The 25,490-nt window shown below is 39.9% G+C and overlaps 3 protein-coding genes across 9 annotated transcripts in view; 1 reads left to right on the top strand and 2 right to left on the bottom strand.

Moving 5' to 3' along the window:
- The window catches only part of tbck (TBC1 domain containing kinase), a 195,990-nt gene extending 183,479 nt beyond the window's left edge, over nucleotides 1-12,511 (bottom strand). Inside the window, exon 1 of the mRNA XM_087131076.1 lies at nucleotides 12,488-12,511. The gene's annotated coding sequence lies outside the window, so the exon portion shown is untranslated. The remainder of the gene's footprint in view (nucleotides 1-12,487) is intronic.
- Nucleotides 637-12,574, bottom strand: LOC147800089 (TBC domain-containing protein kinase-like protein). Of its 2 annotated transcripts, none has more exons than XM_087131145.1 (11): nucleotides 12,455-12,574; nucleotides 9,645-9,856; nucleotides 8,202-8,274; nucleotides 7,487-7,601; nucleotides 6,365-6,438; nucleotides 5,127-5,394; nucleotides 4,573-4,634; nucleotides 3,742-3,893; nucleotides 2,539-2,677; nucleotides 1,680-1,829; nucleotides 637-814 (listed from the first exon to the last, which is right to left on the bottom strand). In XM_087131145.1, the coding sequence occupies exons 2-11, from the start codon at nucleotides 9,835-9,837 to the stop codon at nucleotides 652-654; spliced, it is 1,389 nt and encodes a 462-aa protein (XP_086987271.1). In that variant the 5' UTR covers nucleotides 9,838-9,856; nucleotides 12,455-12,574; the 3' UTR covers nucleotides 637-651. The 2 variants fall into 2 exon arrangements, with proteins under 2 accessions (XP_086987271.1, XP_086987275.1); XM_087131149.1 differs by lacking the exon at nucleotides 12,455-12,574 and adding an exon at nucleotides 12,125-12,273.
- A 30-nt stretch (nucleotides 12,575-12,604) lies between these two features.
- LOC110975938 (uncharacterized) lies at nucleotides 12,605-24,759 on the top strand. 6 transcript variants are annotated; one of them, XM_022228822.2, is made up of 4 exons: nucleotides 12,605-12,692; nucleotides 15,583-16,027; nucleotides 17,734-17,808; nucleotides 20,475-24,759. In XM_022228822.2, exons 2-4 carry the CDS (start codon nucleotides 15,626-15,628, stop codon nucleotides 22,212-22,214), a joined length of 2,217 nt encoding a protein of 738 aa, XP_022084514.2. In that variant the 5' UTR covers nucleotides 12,605-12,692; nucleotides 15,583-15,625; the 3' UTR covers nucleotides 22,215-24,759. The 6 variants fall into 6 exon arrangements, with proteins under 6 accessions (XP_022084514.2, XP_022084512.2, XP_022084516.2 ...); XM_022228820.2 differs by lacking the exon at nucleotides 12,605-12,692 and adding an exon at nucleotides 12,702-12,971; XM_022228824.2 differs by lacking the exon at nucleotides 12,605-12,692 and adding an exon at nucleotides 12,702-12,971 and having other exon boundaries at nucleotides 20,478-24,759.
- The last annotated feature ends 731 nt before the right edge of the window (nucleotides 24,760-25,490 follow it).

Raw genomic sequence — 25,490 nt, forward strand, 5'->3', positions numbered from 1 at the left:
TTATGTCTGCCTAAGAGGTCCTTCCTTTCATTTTTAATGTGTAGGCTTTACATTGTTGCCAACAGTCTGACACAAATGTTTATTATTTGTCACAACTTAACAAGCACTATATATTTGATGTTGTCCTGGAGCCAATGAGGAAAAAAAGTCACAAGCTTATATAGATTGGGCTTGAAGTGCAGGTTTCTTATCTTCCAAAACCAAAGACACAACCAACGTGTAAATACCCCCTGGGTCATTCTATAAATTAGGGTTCCATTTTTTTGTGTTCCTGTCATATCTGACAAAAGAACTTTGCAAGTTTGGAACAGTTTTTAATTTTTAACGCAATATCCATGCCAATCAGATAAGTGCAGTTTACGGTCAATTTCAATGATATTTCCATGTCAACTTCCACAGGGCGGGTATGACACAGACACCAAAAAGTCACACTTTTGGACCCAAAATTTATAAAACGACCCCACACTTGTTCTTAAGTGCACTGTGTGGGCTTCATAATCAAGAAAGGCAGCTTTTTCCAAGCAGCTGTTTTTTTTTTACCGAGCGACCATCTCTCACAGGCAACACGCTTACTGCCTCCCTTTGTCAAAGCTGAGGGATACATGTACTTGTGCATACGAGGATATGACGCTTGCCTTTAACAAGAAGAAATTATGTATTTATTTGCAGGTAGCAGAACCAGGCACAGGGCACTACAGTGAGCTGTCCACCTACTTGGTATTCTATGTCTTTCTCTCTAATGATGAGTGGGAGAGTAGCTGTCTCTGACAATCCGTTGGTGCTTGGAGATGTCGGTAGGTTCACTGGGTTCTTCCTGAGATGGCAAAAAAGGTGGTTTCCTTGAGCCTTAATTAATCAGTAAATTGGAAGTAAATGAATCCAGCCATCAAACAGTGGCATCAGGCATAGCAAATACTCAAATAAACACGACAACTACGTGATACATGCGAATAGATGTCAACACCTAAAGAGCTGTAGAACTGTGGTCTAAACGAAAAATTTAAACTAAATTCCCTTGTAAGAGCAAGGAAAGTTTCAATCGGACCATTGCTGAGATGTCTTTAGGGTAGCTCATTAAGGCATCATACATGTACATATTGGTACCATGTGCCATTGACACAAAAAGAATACAAGGGGGCCATTCAAAATTTTTGATGTTTTAAAATTTCGATTTTGTTCAAAATTGTTTTAAAAGACTGCACTTACGGAATGCTGGTGTGGTGTACAGTTCATGCTAGTCAAAATATTGATTTCTTTTTCTTTTTTATTATGAAAAGTGAATTTTGATTGTCAGTTATTTACCTTGATCCACCCACCCATCATTTCGAAAAAAAAATCTCAATTCAAATTCATTGAGAATTTTGAATGGCCTCTAAAGACACAAACAAAAAAATATCAGAGGAACATTTGCTAAAATCCATTTGCCCAACCTCAGTAACATGATGCTGTTGAAATCCTCCGAACTCCAATATCTGTCTCAAGAGTGTTCTGAAGGACTTGGAACACGACAACCTGCTCATTATTACAAGAGGTTCCATGTACTGGTTGGGATTTTAAAGGAAGAACATGCAATCTGTTTACTTGACAATGTGGGGCTTTAGGGAGATTAGGAACCTTCATGGTAAAACTCTCAAGGAAAGGTTACTCATAACTCCTTCACATATTGAGAGGGAACTCACTCATCTTCTAGTAGAGGGTAGAAGGCTGTGTCATCAATGTTTTCCATTCGTGTCTTGAGCTGCGTCATGGACAGTGTGACCACTGTGTCGTCATAGAGAGAGCTGCTGTCTCTTTCCAGACCAATAACATCACCGCACTCAGTCAACAAACTAAGGGGGAGAGTTTAGCTTTATTAAGGGGCAGTTGTGCTTGGTGATGACCTTTAGCTTTTGTGAACATTAAAAGAGCTGGGGGATGGAATCTGCCCCAACGTTTTGCCAACATCATCACAAGGCAATTTTCCCACAACGAGCCTCCAGAAGTTTTTCAAGTAATGTTTTTACAATCATTTTGACACCAATTACATAAAAATTGGCAATACTATTTACTTATCCGAGGCAGGGTTAGCCAAAAATGGAAACTTAACCCACTGATGAGCTCAATGCGTATAGGTTGACATGCATGAAGCTATGAACCATAAATTACCATAAAGGGTACTTGATACTCCAGAAGAATTCAAAAGCAAAGCTAATTTGACATCATGCAATGTGTGCAGGAGAGTTTGCTTAAACTGAAATTCATTCAACTTCTGAGAATTTCCGGCACAAATATCTGATCTGATGAAACAAAAATCTTGTTTGTGTAAGCTTTCAAACCAAGTAAGAAACAGCCTTAACAATTAAACCTAATGACAGATTAAATTGAAACTTCACATGTGCACCCATAACGGATGTCTCTACATGCAGGCCAAGATTCAAAACAGATCAGGCCTTGGACAGCCCAGATCTTAGAAGAGTCCCATATATACCCATATCTTTTTAGGATTAATACATGTACATAACAATATCCTTGAGTAGTCTTGGAACAAATTTTGCTCACTCTGCTAAGTTACAAATGGGTGGGCTGCTTCGAAGTAAGCCTTTCTTTCTGAGTTCAGCTTCTAGGTCACCCCCTGCTAGACCCCACAGGTAGTACACCTCAGCTAGGGACCTCAATTCAAGGTGATCCTCAGTGGATTCTATAGAGGGGTTTGACACACAAGCACAGACAGGAAAGTTATAAGCCAAACTCTAAGCACAGCTATGTACTTCTTCATTGTAGTATCCAGTTTATGTGGAAAATGAATGCTTGATGAGGTGGCCAAGTCCTCAAGAGTCCGATTGCAGGTGATGGGCTTGTCATCCTGTCTCAAAGCAAGTAACATATTTATTTTTTATATTGAATATTTTGCCTTTCATCAGCATACATGTATGTTTAACCAGCCAGTCAACCCACTACAAACTCTGTGGTTTAGTGGTAAGACATTATACCCTACTTGTAAACAGGAGGCAATGGCTTCAAGTACCATCCATGTGAGCTGGTGAATTGTGTTCACAAACCTGGAGTACATGTATACATTATCTTTAGATGTCAGTGAAGGCCAAATACCTGACATAAATAGTAACATCTTCTGACTATTGAGGAACATGAGATGACTAAAAAATTCTGCCTATGAGTATCAAAGGAATACATACCAACAACAGGGAATATTGGATGCCATTCATCTATACGTATCTTTCAAAATATTGCAATCCCACAGGCACATCCCTGGATTTTCAGATTGAAATTTTCAAATGAAAGCAGAGCAGCTAAGTAAAAAAATGACATAGGGATAAACTGTCAGTCCCAGTAAACTTTGTAAATGAGAAAAGGTGCTTGGCTACTCATGGTTTCAGACACATTGGCACCAAGTACACACAACTTGAATTTGTTTAAGCTTGTAATGAATAGGTATGTCGTTCTGAGAACACACAGACAAAAGATATACATGTAGGTAGAGTGAGAGTAAGGAAGACACTGGGTGAACTTGTCCAGGCCAATACAACATTTCCTCCTCTCCTGCTTAACAAACGAAAAGGACTCTGGGGTTAGGACTATCTGCTCCAAGCTGAAACTTGCAGCAAGTCCTTGTGCACCAATGTGTGCATGAAGCCAATACGCCATACAATCATAGCCATTCTGTCTATACCACACAGCCTGTTAAGAAGTCACATAAATGTACTTTACATTCACAGCAGGGTTGAGGGTGGAATGAAGTGTTACCTTCTCTGACAGTCTCTATGTACTTGTCAAGTTGTAGATCCTCACTCCTAAGGCCTGGGTACTGGAACATGGTCATACTGCTCTTGGGGTACAGCTTACAAGCATCATACTCTTTGAACATATCGCTGACAAGGAGTTCAGATGGACTTGGTCTGCAAAAGGACCCAAAATCTCCACACAATGGTTGCAAATTTTGCAGTTGCTGAAGGTTTCCTCCAATTTTAGTTAAAGATACAATTTTTTTTTTACTATAGACAGCAGATGGGGTACTATTGGGTATCAACAGATTAAACACGGTAACTTTATGATTTCACAAATCTTTCATTCAGAGCAACACAGGTCTAAGTCTTTGCCAGTTGTAAACATGCGGGCACATCCTGATAACAAACACACCGGTAGCTGTACATGTAGCTAGGGATGTCAGTTTTGGAGACCAGCATTTACAATAGAATTGAGTCTTAGGGTGAGATTGATGGATAATGAAGAATCCAAAACTCCTCAGCAGAAAAAGGGGGTTTTGAAATGACAATTCATGTTACACAGTGTGTCTTTTCAGGGCCTTAAATAGCTAATAAGATATTATACAAATCTTGCACTTCGTTTTTGTAGAGTTTAAAACAATAGCACAACCCGAACAACTGACCAAAACCTTCTCAACTCCATTAGTTACATAAACAGTAGTGGGTTAAGGTTTTTCATACTCTTACAAATCTGGAATTTCGGGGTAAAAAATTCAATTCTGAAATTAAAAAAATGCTAAAAAACACAAACCCTGGAAGTGAATCCATATTTATTTCCTGCATACAGAGAGGATATCTGGCTATTTCTCACCTTTTATCAGGGGATACTGTTAAACATTGCCTGAGAAAGCTCTGTAAGGAGTCAGGAAGCTCCTGCATTTGATAAAGATACATTATTTGGCACAATGAATTGGAGTTAGTTGGGAGCTGTACAACTTGTAGTACATTCACACGATGCTTAGAGGTATTCTTAACGTTTTATCACTATTAAAGTCAGTCACGGGACAACCTCTGTAAAGTTTGAGAGAGAATGAGAAAGAAAACCCCATTACTTCAATCCTGCCAGGTGCAACAAACATTTTGAAAACTTGTTGCAATAGACAGTCAACAGAAGCAGCTCAATTATCAATTCTGACAACTACTGGAGGTTAGTCTTTACACAATAATGCTTCTGTTTGATCTTGTAGGTGTTTGGCAGGCTAGGACAGTGAGAGAGCTTGTTACAGTTTGCAGGCTTCTTACTTTAAAAACTATTGTGTGGTGTTGGAAGACCGTTAGCTAGGTGTCTACAAGGGTTCCGGTTAAAGCAGAAACTTATTTTTTTCACATAATGAAAGAAATTCATTCATTTGTAACTTGTCTCACCTGGAACTTGTTCTGTGTTCCATGCTCTCTCAAGATGGTCTCCAAGGAATGGATCCCATTGCTATGTTTCCCTAGCAACAGCACCTTAGAGATAAGTTGTGGCAGGGTACAGGATGACCAGAGTTCCATGCCCAGACAGATCTCCATGATGATGATGCCTAGCGACCAGATATCCACTTTGGGACCAGATGGGATTGGGGTTGAGCCAAACTCATCTTGCTGAATTGGGCCTGTGGCTAAGACCTCTGGGGCCATGTATCGAGGGTGACTTGAGAAACAGGGGAATGGGTGCAAAGTCAAAAAGAATCCCAAAATAAGACCTTTGAGAGTGAGTAACAGAAAGTGTTTTGACCACTTGATGCTGCATGATGTGAAAACACACACAATTTTCCTTATTTCCTCCACGGAGGAAGTGTGCACTCCTTTAAGTTTTTTTTTCATATCCGCAGTTGACGTATTAATGCGTCATGTTTGGTTGGATCATGTGCAATTGCAATTTCAGGTCAGAAAATCTGACGTTAACTGGCTAACAGACATGCAGCAATGATGTCTTGCTGGGGATGTATACATAAATGCACATGCCTTCACATGGGAGCTGGGCACTCAGATATCGCCTACCAGCCAAAATCTTCTTGGTCAGTGAGAGGGTTCTTGAGCATGATGAGGTTTTCAAATATGAACTAGGTTTCCCTGATGACACCAAGCATGGAATCCCAATTTCATAAAATAATGCCAATTTGAACCTTTGATTTCTGATATTTTGAGCTTTGAGTTGGTTTAGACTAAGCAAAAATATATTCAGTTGTACTACAGATGCAATGGTGTAATAGTAGCAGTGTATTCAAATTCTGAGAATTTATGGATCTAATATATCATTTTTTTATCACGTTTGGGGGCTCAATTAGTGATTTTCTTTAACCAGTCTGAGCTAAGATGTTTGTGTATCTGGAGTTGGCAGTATGTACATTATATCTGCTGATTCTCACCACGACTTGGAACTTTCACAGGAAGATGACGGAAAGGAAGTAAAACGATGATCAGTGTTCAAGTGTTGACACAAGTATTTAGTATCAACTTTTGCCCATTTCTAACACAATGCTGCATGCACTCTAGCTTTCCATGAAATTGTAAGCTGGAAACAGGTAAAAGTATCTTGCAGACTTATGGCTAACTAAGGCATCGGATAACAGAGATTATTTAAGACAAAAACAGACTAAATCATTCTATGATGAACTTACCCAATAGGGAAAGAGACACAGGCAGCGTACTCTGTCATGTAATATAGCCCATGATTGGCTAGTTTGGCATGACCCTAAAGAAAATTGCAAATGAGTTTAAACAGATTGGAGAACTGATTCTACTATTGCCTTCCTGTTAGAAATGGGCCATCTGCCCGTCTGAGACATCCTGTGTCAAATTATATCGATATTTACAGGAATGTCAAGTTCTACTTGTGTAATCACTATCCAGATCTTTATAATGAATCAGAGCACAAGTATTAAAGGTACTGTCCATTACTTGTCATTTGTGCATCAAGTTTTTTTCAGGCAACAAAATCACTCTAAATCTACAGAAGGGTGCCTAGGCAGAAACCTGATGATGTTTCAGCTCAGTGAATACTGTACCTTTTGAGAAAAATAATATTCTAGAATGTTGATTTCAGATCAAAGTCTGCTGCGTTGGGTTTTGAACTGCACCTGAATTCAGTATCTGGAACACATTCTCATATTCATTTGAATGCAACTACGTAATGCCATGCATCAAAGTGGCAAATTATAGTAACTATGCATAGACTTGTGTTGTGTCAATGTTTGCAGCACTTCTCATGGTAATTTTCCAAAAATTGTATCATTAGATGAATCTTTGGAAATTACCTTCTGTCACGGTTTTCTTCAAATGACAGCTTGCCGAGAAGAATAATTTCACAGAGAGTTTAGTTCCATAGCCATCTTTAAACCACTTAAGCTTTTAACAATGATTTCCTCATTTACTTTTTAGATTACTGCAAATGATCCAATATCTCTATATACACTGTATGAGTGGGTTCAAAGAAGTAATGGTTTGGGGTGACATCCACATGCATGTACACATGCATGTAGCACACATGCTCACCACTGTGCTCCTTCAGCATGCACAGTCCGCATAAGCTGTGGTAACACCAACAAAAGTACTACTCGTGATTTCTCTCTATAATCACTTAAATTGTGAAGTGTAGTTCACTCTTCTCTTAACTAAGGTAGAGTGTAGAGCACCAGCCTTGTGTATGCACAATAGTACATGTAATTATCAATAAAGATACGTTGGGTAAGGGCAAACCCGTTATATATAAGTACATGTAATTATTAACACATGATGTTTACCTCTGTGTCCAGAAGAAGATTTGCTGGTGACAAGGCCCTGTGAACGAGACCATGGCTGTTCAAGTAAGCAAGTCCCTCGAGAACCTCATAGATTAGCTGTATTACATTGGACCAGCTGTGGAGAATTTTTGGGGGACATATTATTTACATGCCTGCCAAGTGAAAACTGGTACAAGTTATTTTCATGACAAAATATATACCGATACTGTAACTGACTGGAAACCCATTTGTGACCACCAGGAGGCCCAATTCTGATTTGTGTCATCAAATTGTAAAATATGAACCTTCCAAGTGTCTTTGCTCAAATATATTAAACCTTGAAGCAAGTTTCTATCAATAGGAGCATTTAACAATGTGGAGAGCTACTATGAGGTTAAAACAGAAGGATTGTTTGGTAATAAATTACAAGAAAAAGTCAACACCACTGTGCCAAATAGTACTCAGTTGTACAAGTAATGGGCCTTTTTTATATTTTTGGGCACATGAAATTTTAGTTCAAACTTATTTGTTTGAAGGAGTTTATTTACAGGAATTCCAAGTTGATGCACTTGCATTTGTTTGATGCTGCACTTAAGCAATGACAAACAGATGCTTTACCGCAAGATAACACATGAAAGCTGTCTACAGGTAGCAATATCTCTCTTGGGCTTCCGTGTTGTATACTGCTACTGAGAGTGATGAACTAACTTTTTTCCATTACAGACCAGTGGCTTACTTTTTAAAAGTTCCTTTCTCTGCTTCCAACTGCACATTGCTTCTGTAATGTTCACAGACAACCATAACTCTCTCTGAAATTTAGAAACAGATGCGAAAAAGGTTAGATGTAAAGATGATAATGATGACTAAAGTCCCATTTGTTGTACTGAGGGTCATGCTCCAATCAAGGCAACATTGATTCAATTCAAACTACATCTTATGTACTAACCAAAAAGTCCAACTTACAGGATAGTGTTTTCAAAGTGAGACTACCCATTACATAGTACTGAAGTGTGATGTCATTTGAACCAGGAAGTGCAGCGTAAAACAAGTGGAGTGTAGGTATGTACACATGTTGGTTCACACACTGGTCTTCGCACCAATGCCTTCTACACACAACTGTGCACTTAACATACCGTATTTACATTGGTACTCTACGGGTATCCAGGATTCATAGTCTACTGCCACTGTAAACTTGCTACTAAGTCCTATACACTACACAGGTTAGAATACTGACCACTTCCATGAGGGAAAAAGAACTTGTTTTAAGGTGAAGCCCAAGGTGGCATTGGAGACAATGGCCATATTCAATCAGTTATTCAAATCCTGATAAATTTATCTAGTGTCCAGGATATATTTTATGCATACATGTACACTGTAGGTTACCATCGATGATTCAAGTAGGCCACATACATGTACCGGTATAACTAAACAATACAGGCGATTCACAATGGTGCACCTCCAAGAGTTTGCAATGCATTGGCCATTCACGATACGCAAAATCTGTCCACCCAATGTGCATTTGGAAAGGGTTGACAGATTTTGCGCATTGTGTTTGGCCAATGCGCTGCAAACTCTTGGAGGTGCACAACTGTGAATCGCCTGTATCACTTGATCTGTGGGGATAGAATTTTTGTTTCAAGAAGATAAATCTGTATGGTGGGTTTGTCCTTGAGCACTGTATGCACATGTAAGTTTAAAGCTGAAGCAGCCAGTTTGCATGTGTGGTGTTCCATTTTACCCATCAAACTAGTCAGCTGACCCAAACAAGCTTGGTGGTTAAACACTGCTCCAGAAAGCAGATGGTCGTGGGTTCAAATTTTTGTCCATGATAGCAAGATATGGTACATGCACATGTACATGTAGCACAAAAGCAACAGGCATACATGTACTGCATTCCAGACCTAGCAAAGTGCAGCTCATGTAGTTTTTTTGCTGCTTGATTATTGCAGCTACAGTAAATAACTATCCTGTTGAGACAACCAGAGCTAGTCCTTTAAACGGTGTCACTGTTGTATCCTATGGTACTTGGTAACCATAGAGTCTGAGGCCACTGAGCAGGAGGACTGTAGTGGACCAGTAGATCTTGTAACATTGAGTGGCGAAAAATGATGGATTTAGCAAGGCTGTAAGCAAAAGACCTAAGAGATTGAGGTTAAGTAATGACCAAGCTTGATCTCACCATGCTTTCCCCTGACAACGTCCACATACTGGCAGAGCCTAGGATGGCTGAGTGCCTTCAACCTCTGAAGACGGCCCAGGATCTTAATGGAGTTAGGGGTAAGGGGAAGTCCATCTGCCCCACACTGGTCATGTGGGTGAGCTGCAGCATAGAATGTAGACACGCCCAGATCAGCCTTACCCAGTGGCTGCATGACTGTCAAGATTTGCCACCTTGATTAAGGAAACATAAAAAACAAAAAAAGAAGTGCTTCACTGATGACCGTTTGACTGTGCAGAAATTGAACTTGGGGCTGCTCAAAAAAAAAAGACTACGGCGCTAGCTTTTCATTCTCTGCGGGGAGAAAATTTGACGCTGTCCTGGGCGAAGACATGTTGAATCAAAGTGTGCTTGTAGAACATTTGAAATTGGGCAGAATGAATATCAAATTACATGTACTGTATGTATTCTGAAATGGTAAAATACAATGTATGCAAATGCCAGTGATGGCACATGTTTATTTACATCCATAGTTACAATGTACATCTATAGCTGATTATTTTAAAATGAATGTTACCCTAACATTCGAGCAAGGTCATCCGATTTCGTACGCATGCCTTTCGATAGCTGTCTTTCGATGAATAAGTTGAACTGAATTACAAAGTTGTTCCCTTGTTTAAGTCAGTGATGAGTGCACTGACAGCTCTGGAGCAGCAGCTGTCGTGTGCATTGGGTCCTAATGAAATCTGATTTAAAAATATCATGGCAATATTCATGTGCAGTGCTTATGAGCATGCATTTGTGTTTTTTGGTGCAGAGTAAAAATGAAATGCTTACTTACCGATTGTGCATTCAGGCTGTTTGCATACTGGCTTTGTTGACATATTGTTTCGGAATACAGACAGATATGCAAATAGCCATAACAAAACTGTGAAAGTTTGGATGCTTAGTGGTAAAAATCATGGATTTGGGTGGTCATTTTGAGCCTTTTGGGGTACCATGTTTTAACAATGAAAAACTGATGTTAATATGAATTTCTGTTTTAGATGTACATACACCTTTGGAACCTGGAGGTTGTCAAACCAAAGATATTTCAATTTCTGCCTTTCCTTTTTCTTAAATCTTGTGTATACACATGTACATGTCAACTTCAAAGTTACAATGGAATTTCAGATTTTGTTTCAAAGTGCACAAGGAACTCTGTGCCCCAAAATAATTATCTCACAAACCTATACTTGGGTATGTGAGTGGAGATTGTAACGATTTATCAGAATTTATCAGCTTTAAATAGATTTGCACCAAAAACTATAAAGGAAAAAAAGTTTTGTTATCCTAAGGTTCGCCTGTCTATGCGCCAAGGATGTGGAACAAACTCCCAGTACATTTGAGATGCACCGGTGATTATGGGAGGTTTAAGAGGCAACTTCAGACATTTCCTTTTAGGAGATATTATTCTTAATATTTTACATAAATTAATTAATTAGACATTTGAAATTGATAATTACATGAATATGGAAATAAATGGGATTGTGATGTTGAATTGACTTATTTCAGTTATATTAATTTTGTAAGGTACAGATGTATTATCTAATGTATATATTAATTAATTGATATTTGATTCTTATTGCGTGTTTACAATTCTCTTGTAAAGCATTTTGAAATTTTTATAATGTAAGATGCTACATGTACCTGTATATCAAAAATAAATTATCATTTTTTCTGCTATAGTAAGCACAAAAACTTGCTTTATGGTAAACAACTTTGTGAAATTTGGCCCTGTATAGGCCTATACAGTACATGTACTTGTCAAGTTGTACATGCACGGGTCACAATTAAGTTCAATGAAACTAACAAATAATGTGACATGTAACCTGCTGAATCGTGAGTTTCCTGGAACAAATTTGCACAAATGAGGTATCAAATTAAATGACCATTTTTAACCTCATCCAGTGAAATTTAATTTTTTTTTGAAAATCTCCCTACCATTGGGGCCTGTTTGTTTCACATGGATTTTGATTGTGATCAGTGATACCAGAGATGGTTCACGCTATGTTTCCAAGACAACAGCTCTGGTGTCAGCATGGTCAGTAAACCAAGGTCCGATCACTGATCGCGATCTGCATGAAACAAACTGGCACGGGCCTTGGTCATGTTGGTGTCCGTAAACCAGGCTGTACACCAAAGAGGGATCACCCTGATCAGTGATCAGGATCCAGATCCGTGTGAAACAAAGGCTGTGTTTTTTCACAGGAGTCTAGATAACGATCACTGATCCGTCATTGGTTTATGGATGCCAAAACTTGCATACCCTCATCGATCAAGATCCATATCCGTGTGAACATACAGGGCCAAATACGGCCACAGTCAATGAATAAATTAGATAAGCCATGTCATTGGCTTGCGCAGATTCATTACCGTAACTACAGAATTTCAAAGTGGCCAAAGGGTTATCATAAAATTTTTGTTACCAATGGCAAACATGGTTTAATAATGGTACTTACACCTACATGTAGGCCTAGTCATGCTAGTAGGCCTATTTCTATTTGACTTTTTGAGTAGGCATGGTAGGCCTACAGGTAGCCCCACTAATGTGCCGGGCCACGGACTCTCACTCTCAGGAGTGGGAGTCCGTGCCAGGCCACACTAGTGCCGGCTAGCCTACGGCCCGCGCCACGATCACTGACGATAAGTCTTCAGATTATCGGTAGGCCTAGGCCTACAGTACACAAATAGCCTAATATGTCCATATTTTTGTTCTCAATATGTGATTTTTATTGGTTTCCTTTGTTAGCTACTTGAGAAATAATAAATAAATAAATAAATAAACCCACCTTATCTTCAATTTTCATGCATTTTCAGCCTTCACAAGTCGATCCCTGGCGTGACTGGTGCCATGTTGACAGGTGAACTATCGAGGGCGCTCTTCAAAACGCGACGCGCGCGGCCGGCCGGCCAGGCCGCACCTGGAACACTAAGGTCGTTTTCCAATACTCAATTTGTCTCCCTACCAGACTTCGTGTAGTAAACCAATCCCTGATTGTGGGCCTGAAGCGTTTAACTTAAATAAAGGTACTGTAATCTTTGGCCTTTTGCATCTTAATTGATGTTTTGTGGCACTATCAGACTTACTATTTCGCTTACAACCTCAACGTCAGGAAGTAAAAATCAGTTGAAGCCTGAGTTGGAGCCTAAGTCGAGCTTAGAAAACGGCCCTCTCTGCAAAGATTGCATGGCACTAGCGCTAGCGGCGCGCAGTATACAAATATTTGCTACAGACTGCAGACTGAGAAGGCCTACGTATAGTGCATGTAAAATAGACTTGATGTTCAGAAAATAAGGAGGCCTCAGGTAAGAGTTCCATGTACTCAAATTTTCTTTTTACGCAGCCGACCCAAGCCACATGTTATGTGGCGTGGATCGGCTGCGTAGAGCGGAAATTTGAGTTTGCTTTTCACCATTTTTAGTCATGATGTAGGCCTACTCATGATGCATCATGTAAGCTATGTCACTTCCGCCCCAACTATAGCATCAGTCCCATCTATAGTTGGGCCCGTCCCAACTAGAGTGCTACAGTTGGGCCGGCCCAACTACAGCAGAGAGGTCCTGTGTCCATGATATGCCCAGCATGTACCAAAGTCATATTGTTTACAAATGTCGTGTCATTGGTCATAGGGCCAAGTGCCACATTTTTGATGAATTGTGTCAAGTGTGAGACACATTGACTTGGACAATGTTTAGGCACTTCCCACAGACATTGGTCAACACTAGTTGGGCCAGCCCAACTGCAGCACTACAGTTGGGACTGACCTAACTATAGTTGGGACATATGCTATAGTTGGGGCGTAACATCACCATTCTTATTCCGGGGTTCCTTAACATTAGCACCCTGTTCCACTTTTGCAAACTAACATTTTGACCTGAAGGAACCATTACTCAATCCCGATAGGCCTAGTTTAGGTAATTTTGACAATATTTAAGCAAGAAGACTTCAAATTTCTAACCTGAGTTGGGCAAAAGACAACCAGTCAGTTGAATCATGCCATTTTGTTTTTCGTCCAGTTACCTGACGGCTGACTCAGCTTTTTGGATTCATCATCAAAACAAATCTCCATCCGGTCAAGGAACCAGAGTAGATTTGATTATTTGTCGTTCACAGCTACCTTCGGGGAAGTTGTGTATGCTGCCATTTTACCAAACAGTTCCCTCAAAAACCAAAAGCCCTGTTCTCTTTTCTTCCTGATATGAATGAGGACATCACCTTTATTCCCTTATAATAGGAACAGGGTGCTAAAGCTAATGAACCCCCTTATTCCTCCATGGTTACCCGTGTGGAGCTTGATAATCGACCTAATTTTCTCATCTACTTTTGAATGTTTTCATATCCCAGTAAGAGTTCCATGATATTCGGACATCACTAATTTTCCCTTGCAACCAGTAGTAGTTTATTGTGTCAAATTTGGGTTGTCAAAGTTCAGAATATTCCACACTGTTCTCGCTATGGCGCTGGTGCCACGCCCGCTTTTAGGCCCCCCCCAAATACTTGGTCTCTGGTTAGACCATAATTCCAGAATTGATGCAGCGATGCAAGTTTTTTGTTTAGTTTTGTTTGACTTCTTTGGGGGGGGGATGAGGTTGGCTTTTTAAGACTGGCAACGGACACTGAAATGAGGGACAAAGAATCAAGGTTAGTAGTCAGGGTAATAGCATTAATAATTTATCCAGGTAATAATTTATCCAGGTGCTGAGGTCACACGGAAGTGAAACCACTGTTGACTTGTTGTTATGTACCCTTAGCAGTTTGTTTCAATGCCAAAGGTCATTCCAGTAGCTCCTGCATGTCCAAGGGAGTTGTGTCTTCTAATAGTCAGGAAGTTTTGGGGACAAACAGAACTGCAAGTCTCTACTCCATGTGGCTTGTAGCCTGGCAATTTTTTTATGGATTTACTTCAAGGTTGTTTGATTTAAATCAGTTGATTAAATTCATTGATTTAAATCATGATTTAAATTGCTACAAAATATGAAACAATCCTTTTAAAATATCATGTTAAAGACATCTTTAATTCTTTTGGGTATTTGAAAGGAAGAAATAGCTGAATTTAATATGCTGATGCCTTTAAAACATCAAATTTACACTCAGCCAGAATCAGGCCATTTTGTGTTGAAATTAATGTTTTCGACATTTGGCTGATACATGGACACCATTCGCCAGTTTTCATGACTCTACATGTATGTATGGAGTAGCCATTCCATTTTCATGCATCTACACGTAGATAAAGGGGTATTGCCTAATATCATGAAAATTGGAACACCTAAGATGTGTACTTATTCAATAAATATATAGCAATATTGCCAAAGTTCATGAAAGTCATGAACTAAAGATGTGCACTTATTTATAAAGTCTCTTGAAATGTTACATAAGGCATGTACCACACATGTGTTAGCAAGTACAAGAGTTTTATCCCAGCTGAAGAATCAAAAAGACTGATTCTATAATCATCTCGTCTTATCATTGAAAGTTGCATAAACAGTTTAACATACCAAGACTTTGTGTGTATCTCAGGGTACAGTTATTAGCAAACGTAGTTGTTTGATTAGAAATAAACAGTTCAATATATGAGAAACTTAGCCTCAGCAGTCAGCAGGGATGTTTCATGCCTTGAACTTCAGTACAATTGCCTTCTGGACAACAACCCCCACAAACATCAATTTAAAGTGGATCAAAAAAATTTGATGTGAATACAAAAATCTGATTTTTTTTTTAAATTAAAAAAACCCAACAAATCTGTATTAACCCTGACTTTACATGTATGTTGTGGGTTTATAAATGCAGCCCAGTTGTTGCAGTTCAAGGTACGTGTACTGTATATCCTGTGCAGCAAAAACTCCTCTCTCAATTTTTAAACCAGAAAGACTGATAACCTGCATTTATTTTCTGACTTGAATTCCACATGGATTACAGCTCAAAGACCTGTATGCCAGACAAGGACCAGTAGGACCTCAAAATGCAAGCATCATCTGTTGATAGTTCCTTACTGGCTGCACTGCAGGACATCCAGAAATTCACTGGATCAGGAAAGGACTGTTCCTCTAAGCAGGCTGATGGGGGTGCATATAAGGGAGGACGGCGGTTCAAGATCACAGCCACCCAGAGGAAGAAACACAAGCTGATTGACATCCATACTGGCTACACCTACACAGTCCGGAAAACCCACAAAAACTCCACACTGTGGCAGTGCAGCACACGCAACAAGAGCATCTACTGCAAAGCCACACTCATTCAGATGGGCAACAAGTTCAGAATGGGAAATTGTAGTCACATCCATCCAGGCCAGATTGGGGCAGCTGAATTTGTCGGGAAGAAGAAGTCATCAAAGGAAAAGGCCCATCCCAAGAACACATTTGTGGTTTGTAAAGTTATTTGAACCCCTTTAGTCTTTACTCCAAAAAAACCCATTCCTTTGTCATTATTCACCTTGTTACATGTACTTCTGACTGGTCTTGTGAATGGTCTTGTGAAAGGTCTTGTGATGGTCTTTGATAACTACAACATTGGTACACAATGGGACACGTATGTCACAAGATACAGTGCTTTAAAGAGTGTACCTGTAATGTCATATGACTTGTCACATGTTGACATCATCATAACATCAGGTCAATATTCATCCATAGCCCTCCTCTTTCAAGATACAGTACACTGCATCTGTCAATAGCCTGACATTAAAAGGTGCACTCTTCAAAGCACTATATCTCGTGAAGTACATGTCCGATTGGGTTCAAACATTGCAGATATCTTAAAAGGGGAGGGTTTTAGATGAACATTGACCTGATGTGATGCTGACATTACCATGTGACATGTCACGTGACATCAAAGGTGTACACTTCAAAGCGTGATATCTGCGGAAGTGCATGTCCCATGGGTGTGAAATTTTGCATATATATACATGTAACAAGAAAGGGAAAGGTTATTGATGCAAATTGACCTGACGTGATGATGATATCATCAGGTGACATGTCATGTGATATAGGTGTATAATCTTTCAAGCCCTATAGCTCCTACAGTACGTCTGATTTGGTTCAAGACTTGGATCTACCTGTATAAGTACATGATGAAATCGTTACACCATAAGGTTTGGTTTGTGCAGTACATTAGTTGCTCAAATATCCAATTTACAAAAGAATGCAAAAACTATTCTGTCTGCAACAGACAGATACAATGTAAGCTCTAGTTCTAAATCTCGACAGTACAGTTTATTACTTTTAAGCAAAATTATCCTCAATAACAGAATGTCAATAAAATGGTTCATTCAGTTTCAAAATTTAAATAAAATGGCACAACCATGTGGACTCGTAATAAAATGACTTGAGTCCATGCCCGTTTCCCTCTTAGCAAAGTTGATATGGTTGAAGTACAAAATTTCCCTGAAACAGATGTAGTTGAAATTGCTTGTAGTGGCAAACCGGTTTATAGTGCAAAATCATCTGAGCCTGAACTGCTCTGAAGCACTGAGAATTCATGGCAACAGAGGGTAGTATACAGTACGTGTATGTTCTCACATACAGAGTTATTTGAGACGGCTGCATTGGTTTTCCCCAATATCTCAGCATCTTCAATCTGTTAGCATACATACATGTACATGTATACCAGCGTCTCTAAACTCATTCACCTTACACCTCCACATCCCCACACCCAAGCCTATTTCTTTCAAATTTACATTTAAACCTAATTAACACATAAAGGGAGTACATGTAGCGGTACAGGTAATTTCCTAGTGTTGGTATGTACAGGACACTGTACTTGTATACAGTTCATCAATGTGAAGAAAGAAGTGAATAAAAGCACTTACATAAAAACATTAAAAGACACCTGGTCTAACTTAAACATACACATATTCGTAAAGATATACATGTATGTATATATACGGGGTAAAACATGATTCCTGACTAAATAGATATAAAATATTATTTGGATTTCACTGTTACACTTGTTTTGTGCATGTGAAGTTGGAGTACAGAATCAGCTTGTGCAATGTGCTGATGCTTCATACATGTAGTACAACTTGTCAGCGTTGGTCTCTTGTGTAATTGAGTGTCTGTCCATTTTCTTTTCCAGCAGGATTCGCCCATTGAAATGGAAGAAATTTGTCTGACTGAAGATGCTGCAGCAATGCAAGAACAAAATACTATGGTATGTTCACATACATTGTACATTGCTGAATAAATGGTTGCATTAACCCCTTCGCGCCGGGACGCGGCAAGAGCTGCCGTAAAAATTTAGATCCTCAGCCCGCTTTTCAGCTATTATTCTCGGCCCATGCTCGAGCGAACATGGTGAAAGAAGGCAGGCCCTGGCTCTTGTGTATATGGTGATTGGCCTTTGTGTGTAGCCGAGAAATGAAAAGACCGAATTTGCATCATAATCACCAGCTTCACAATAGTCCCCACTTTGAAAAGAGGCAACATGTGAGTAGAGCCGCATGCCACCGAACAGTGAGCCTTTTCACCATGTAAGTCAAAGCGTGCAGAGCACGCAGAGCCACAAACTGAGAATTTGCAGTTTGTCAGGTGGCCTTCGTGGCCAACTGAGGCTGGAATTCATGGAGTCGCTTTTCGGAAAGAAATTCCTGTCATCAAGGGGTTAAAAGCTTGCAAAGGGATCATACAACTAGTTTAACCTTCAGCAGTTGTGTAAAATCCTCCAATGTGTCCTGATGGGTTTCTCAAGATGTTGGAGGCCTGAACTAGGGACCCCTGTAATAAATTCTGCTGTATGCAGAATAATGATTAAAAGTTTAAAATGAATCTGATCATGGACATTTTTTGTGTTCCATTCTGATGTCAAATATATGTACTTGCTTAGGCTTCTGTGTAGCTGCAGTTTTTCAATTTTTCTAGAGTGAAATTTCATTCTTACAAATTTTTTCTGGTACATGGATATTTGGATTTGGATTTGGAGTTACATGTAAGCTCCCCGCTCAGAATACATGTAACAGCTTGAAAAGCCAACTGAAGAGGTTTTTGAGAAATTTACAACATCCAGGAAGCAGAGCTCAGCCATTCCCTGTGCTTCACATACATGTACGTGTACAACTGGGTGCAGCTTGAACACATGTATTTCATTTGCTTCCTGCAAGGGGATGGACTTTTAAAGGATTTGGAAAATTCACAGGAAATTTGATTATGTTTGTTGTCAACATGGATATTAGCCTTGTGTACAAATGTACCTTCAGCGTTTGTTTCTTTTATAGACTAATTCAAGGAGATGTCATCACCCTGATCACTGTTGGTACCACACTCATGCACATCACATATGCGCTTGAACTTATGTTCATACATGTTGACTTGTCACCACATAAAATTGGTCAATGAATCATAAAATGTGCAAAGTTAACATTGGATGAGCATGTACTGTTACAACGGAAGATGCCCTTAAAAATACAGAACTGACACAGGTTTGGTTATGAGGGGAAACAGTTGGCTATGTACATGTAGTTATGGAAACAGGTTGCTAGTGCATAAAGCACACATGTCCAGCGCAGGCACGCCAGGGTTGGATTCCTGAGTAAACTTGTTGATTTTTTCCTGGGTTCAAGGGTGTTTCTCTGAGATTTCTTTGCTCTGTGAACAACAACACTTTCAGAGATGCCAACTTTTAAAAATGAAAAAGTGTAATCCTATTGCACTTTCAGTTGCGGTTTCTCGACCGTCCCTAATTTTTCAGCGCGACCCGAAAAATTTCATCGGCAAATTCGAAATAAAAAAAAAAATCCTGTTGTCTTTTCTTTGAAAACAAACACCTGTCAACAACTTCTTTTCACGTCAAAACACTTGGATTTACCTGACTAGCATTGTGCAAGTGTGTTGTTGTTGATTACATTTTTTATTGTAATTACCTTTGGGGCAATTTTTGGCAACTTTTGTCCTATTCAATCAGCACAAAAAATTGTCAAAAAACCCTTACCTACCGACCCAATTTAATTGGAAGCAGAGCTACATTTTCTTGGCCTAACTAATGTGCTTCACGGTGTCGTAAGATCCAGCGTGGGCAATAATGTCACACTTACATGCGTTGCAAAACAGGTGAGCTTCTCCACGACAAGACTTTGCAACAAAGGCCCATTTTTGTGGTGTATTCGTCCTTGAACTTGTGCTCTTTTGTTACCTTTAGGCAAAACAAGTTTAGTTGCTCACCAAATATCCAAGAATCAAATCCTTGACAGTCCTCCACTCCGGTCAACCTTTAACACGATCATGATGTTCGACACACGTGTGTACGATATCGGCACATGTTCATGTGTGATGCATGGATACAGTCACATTGCATTTGAAGAGCAATTGTGCCTATTCGCCCCCGTTTATTTTAGCATTCATTGGGGCTAACGGACGATTTAACGACACTGGTTTCTGCTGCTACTCATGCAGTCTGTATGCACCAATTGCGGGATGCCAGCGACACATTTCTGATGTGCGCATTACGAGGCCGGCTCCGTGCTAGCTTACATAGAGTTTGTACATAACTGTAAGGTTTTGTGCCTTCAAGTTGGAAATCCTAAAAATCTTAGTCTGGATCATACAGTCATAAACAGACTAAACAAATCGTAAAAATTACGCCTAAATCGTACAAGTTGGCATCTCTGCATTTCCAATATCCGGCTGTGCTCTGTGGTCAGATCCCTTGTAAATACGTTTACAGGGATGACTGGACAACTGTCTCCGGTAGCATTACCTGCATTACATCTACCACAGTACAGAGCTGCATTATTTTATAATTGAGCTTCAAGCTGCAAGTGGGATGGTTAGCCTCAGTGTAATTACGTGTATAAAGATGAATCCTGTTGTTACCTTTTGTTTCAGCAGGAGGTTCCTGAGATAACGGCAGGGCCGGTGTACTTGGGGTCACAGGTCACTGTCGCCCAGACAGATACAGACGACATGGAAGAGGATGCCAACGTGGGCAGTGTTGCAAAAGAGCAGCATTTGGAAGATCTGGATAAAAATCACAACATCTCGAGCAACTCGCCAGAGAGGTCACAATCTGGGATTAATGCTGGAGCAAATCCCATGCCGTATGAAGTGTTCCTTCAGGAAAATGCTGAACATGTAGAAGTGCCTCTGGAGGGTAATCTGGGGCCTGGTGTGGGGTGCGAGGTCAACCACACTGAAACTGAAGGGGAGGAATTTCAAGAAGAGAGATTGCCAGAGGCAGAATATACAGTCATAGATGGCTCCTCTCAGAGACGGCAGGCCAAATTGATTGATAATGCTGGGTATACATACACACTCAAGAATAAGACTTGCTTCACCAGCTACTGGCGATGCAGCATTCGAAACAAAAATCTTCTGTGTCGGGCCTCAGTCATGCAGACCAAAGAGAATTTTAAGAGAGGGAAGTTCAATCACATCCATCCCAGTAAGCCCAACTGTGAAGTGGCTGCACGTTTAGTGGCACAGGTCAAGGCCAAAGTTTGCCAGAAACCCGATAACCCAACGAGCAGCATTGTTGGTGAGGCCATGTTGGAGACAGTGGGTTACTACACGCCCAGCCCTGGTTTACCAAAGCCCAATAACCTGGCCCGCACTGCCAACCGACTGCGACATAAGCTATCCCAGGGTGTTGATAATATACACACTGCCTCCATACCTGTTGCCTTTCTACAGAAAGTCGTCAACTGTAAGGAGAAATCCCATATCCTCTTGGCCTCTCCAGAGCTGCTCCAGCTCCTGAGTCAGATGACACGGTGGTATATTGACATCAATCGCAAAGTTGTGAAGGCACCTCTCAAGGAGCTGATGTCAGTTCATTCCTTTATAACAGATGACACAGGGACTAGACCTATACCCTTGGCCTTCGTGCTGATGTCGAGCCAGAAAAAGAAAGACTACAAAGCAGTGTTCAGTTCTATCAAAGAACGTCTCCCTGGAAAATGTTCCATGGAAGAGTGTGTTGTACCCTATGAGCCAGCCCTGTGGAGAGCCATCAGTGACATCTTTCCAGGTGTTCGATGTTCAGGGAGTTCCGCCCACTGGTCCCAAGCCATCAGGAAAAAGATAAAGGAATTTGAGATTCAGAGGAGTGACAGCTATGTGCGTGAGCCCAGGAAGGTATTCCGGCTTCTCCAGAAGTTGGTTGCTCTGGCTTTCCTCCCAGCGGAGTTCATACCAAGGATGGTCAATGAACTCCACAACAAGGCTAACACCACAACATTGCATCAGCTCCTGAACTACCTAAAGGCCACATGGATCGAGGGGCCAACTTGCATGTGGTCTCCAACAGTTTGGAGTGTCTACTTAGAGCCTTGGCGGATTAATAATGAACTTGAGGTCTGGCAGCTGCAACTGAACAGCAGAATGAAGAAGGGCAAGTTGCCTCTAAGTATGCTGATCATGCATCTGTTCAATGAGTCCAAGGTGGTCACTACTGGTAGCAATCTGAAGCCCACATCCAAGAGGAACCTGAAGCGACATCACAGCATGACCCACAAGAACTACCAGTTGATCAAATTCTGGAAGGAGTTCCAGCGAGGGGACAGGACACTGAAGCAGCTGCTGAAGGCATGTGTCAGTTTGTATCAGGTGGAAAATAGCTTAGTCTGAGTGTACTATATTTAACTTTAGACTCAGCTGGTTTTCTTCGTATGTTGCTGTTGTAACCAGACAGTGTCCCAGCTTGTGAAGAAGCACATGTACATGTATGGTACGCGAAGCATCAGCCATGGCTCTTTTCTTTCATGTTAAACATTTTTACTAACTATAAAATGTTCAACAGTCCTAAAAGTTGACTATTTTCAACAGTTACCACGTTGTTTCAACACTTTATTGGTTATTGAAGTGGTCAATTTAAGTAGGTTTGTGGTAGCACCTTGTAAGCATGAGACTGCTGTCCTGACTGCAGTCCCCTGATGACAGGCATGCATACTTTTCAAGATGTTGAGTTCCTGTCAGTTCTTAAATTTAGAACCATACATACACAAGAAAAAAGTTTTCACATGGTGCTACCACAAACCTACTACTTACATGTAGCATGTCACCTTTTCTGTGAAAATCTTCAAATATCGTCTGACGTGTTCAAAAAGCATTTCAAGAGTGTTTTTCTCAAATAATTTTTTGCAAGAGATAGGGTTTTCTTGCTCACCTTATTTGTACACAGATGTACGTCTGAATTTCCGGATGCTTGATGTATGGATATTGTGTACAGATATTTCTTTTTATGTGTTATATGAAAGGTACTTTTTTCAGCCGGTTGCTCCTAATTCAGTTAAGAACCAATTTTGTTCAATTGAACAGTGCATAAGTGTCATTCAAATTCATGCTGGGTGAATGAAATGAGAAATTCCTCCCGAATTTTACTTTCATATTCGTCTAGGGAAATCGTCTTTGCAGTTTGAGCCTTCAAATTGAAAACTTCAAAGTAAGAGCAGTATACAGTAAATTAAGATACAAATTAAAATGCGTATAGAAAGGAAAGGGAGATTACAAATAGAAAACGCGCTAGAAGTGTGTCCCACATATTGACTTGAATGTATAGTTTAATATTTCTCAAAGTACACATCAAGAATACAGTACATTTGCTCCAATACTGATTGCATGTTTAATCAAAATGAAGAAATGAAACTCTCCTTGGACCTTCATCATGGACGCTGGAAGAAAAATCCTTAAGATGCAGTTTACTGATTTGTAATGCATTATTTTTTACACACAAGAAACACACATGTATCTCTGCAAATGTGCATGTAAGATTTTTCGTCTTCTGGTAAACAATGGCTTATTTTCTTTTTGTCACGTTTTTAAAGCAATAATTTAGCTCTCATGTTTCATTCAATTTTACTTATCCTTTTAGATATTTTACTTTGCTGTTCATTCTTTTCATAACAATTGAAACAGAAACAAAATACGAATTAGCAAATTAGCAAATTAACATTGATCAATCATTAGTTTTATGGAGATCTCTACCCGTGAACCAAATGTTTCCTTTCATGAAATATATTGCATAAACTAGTCACGGAGAAAAAAAAATCAGATGATTTCATGCGTAACGAATAGCATTGCACGAATCTCACAAATGTCTGCCAATTCACGGAAATTGAATGCCAAAACACGTACCAGGGAATTGGCTGTGCAATTTTGAAGGTTTTTTATGTGTTTTTTTCCAAATGGAATGCTGACCTTTCAACATTGTGCAATCCCATGCTCTTAAAATGAAATTTATTTATCAGTTTTGCCTTTTTTTTTGTGCACCACAGCCAAACATACTTTAGGCCATTTCCTTGTGGTTTGTTGGACTTGGAACCATAAGCTAGAGCAGACAATAGAGGGATCCCAATACGACGCTTTTAGCGTGGATCTGCGCACTTCTGCGTTTGAAAACGAGGCTGTATGTGTCAGCTTCAATTCTTTATACAATCAGACGATTGAAAGTAAGGAGTCAGACACAAAATACATAAAGGTTTGCTCAATTCAGACTTTTCAGGCTGCAAATTTTGGTGGAAGAGTCTTTCAGGATGACTCGACACGTAAAATCAAAAGAAAAAATAACGGCAATTTACCGCAAACTAACATACCTGTGATGGTCGTGTGTCTGCATGTGCAGTGGGCGTGGTTTAAACTGAAGTGGCGTCACACTTACGAACCGGACACTGCATGTACTGCGTCGACTCCGGGGGCGCGCGACAAAGTTCAACACAGAGAGCTTCGGTTTCGATGCATATACGCGCAGATGACGCTAATGTGAAATCCCTCTTTACACAAGAAGAAAACCAGTGATCCTACCGCAGTCTAGTAGTTCTACATGTGTATAACAACTCTTTTAATCATCGTTTTGATTTCTTACCAAAATTGGATAAGTTAACTTTGAATATTACATGGGTAAGATCTAATTATGTAGTATAAATTATGCTAATAATTTTGTGGCAGTAGTAACTTCAAGTCGAGGATGGGGGAATGATAGTATTCACTGTATTATACATGTATACATTGTTAAGGGCTTGCCTCAATTTATATTTGCCTTTGATGTCTCTGACAGAAATGATCCAATCATAGTTGATTTAATCTGCCACAGAGGCCTCCCAACAGCTGGGCAGGTCATTTTGTACTTTGCTGTGAACAGTTGATTTGATAAATACCCATGTTCAAGTTGGCATTATATGTGTTTTCCACAATTTGTAATTTGTCCACACAAACTTTTGCCAGTGTTTGAAGTTCGGAGAGGCTGTTTCTCCTATTGGAATCTTTTAAAGCATGAGAACATATACAAAATCTTATTTGATTCAACAACTTCCACTATTCTGTACACTTCCCCCTAAAGTTTGCCATTGAAAACTATCATATTGTGGTATCACATTGAAAATTAAAAGCCTTCTCACAAATGTGGCAAATGTAATCCTATAAGAAACCAAGATTTTGTGACGAGGTCTGAAAACTATGGGAAAGAGGTACTAGCACCGGTTATACCCTCATGGCTTGGATGAAATGCTGTGCAATATACTCCCACACAGCATACATGTACATGTACATATGTACACATAGGCCCATGTCGTACATAAACCACATGTATGTATCACCTCATTCCGGGGGGGGGTGTGGATTACGGGCCTGTCGCGTTTGAGCTACAAGGGAAGAATAAAGACAATTTTGATTCTTTTTCCACCAATCTTTTGAAATTATACTGCATATTGTAGCCAATTCTTGGTTCTCCCTTACTCTGACAAGGGTCTTGGACATTTCTCAGGATTTCTGGTGCACTAAGCTGTTAATTTACACTGTACAATATCAACGTGTCACTTTTAAGCTCTTGAATTTTTTTCAACTACCCATTTTTAGCACTAAAAAACCTACTTCAAAATTTGCTGGCATGTGCCCACCTACAGCATTCTG

The sequence above is a fragment of the Acanthaster planci genome, linkage group LG02 (genome assembly GCF_054643075.1).
Source record: "Acanthaster planci isolate LZ-2023a linkage group LG02, COTS_SCS, whole genome shotgun sequence".
NCBI classification, from domain to species: Eukaryota; Metazoa; Echinodermata; class Asteroidea; order Valvatida; family Acanthasteridae; genus Acanthaster; species Acanthaster planci.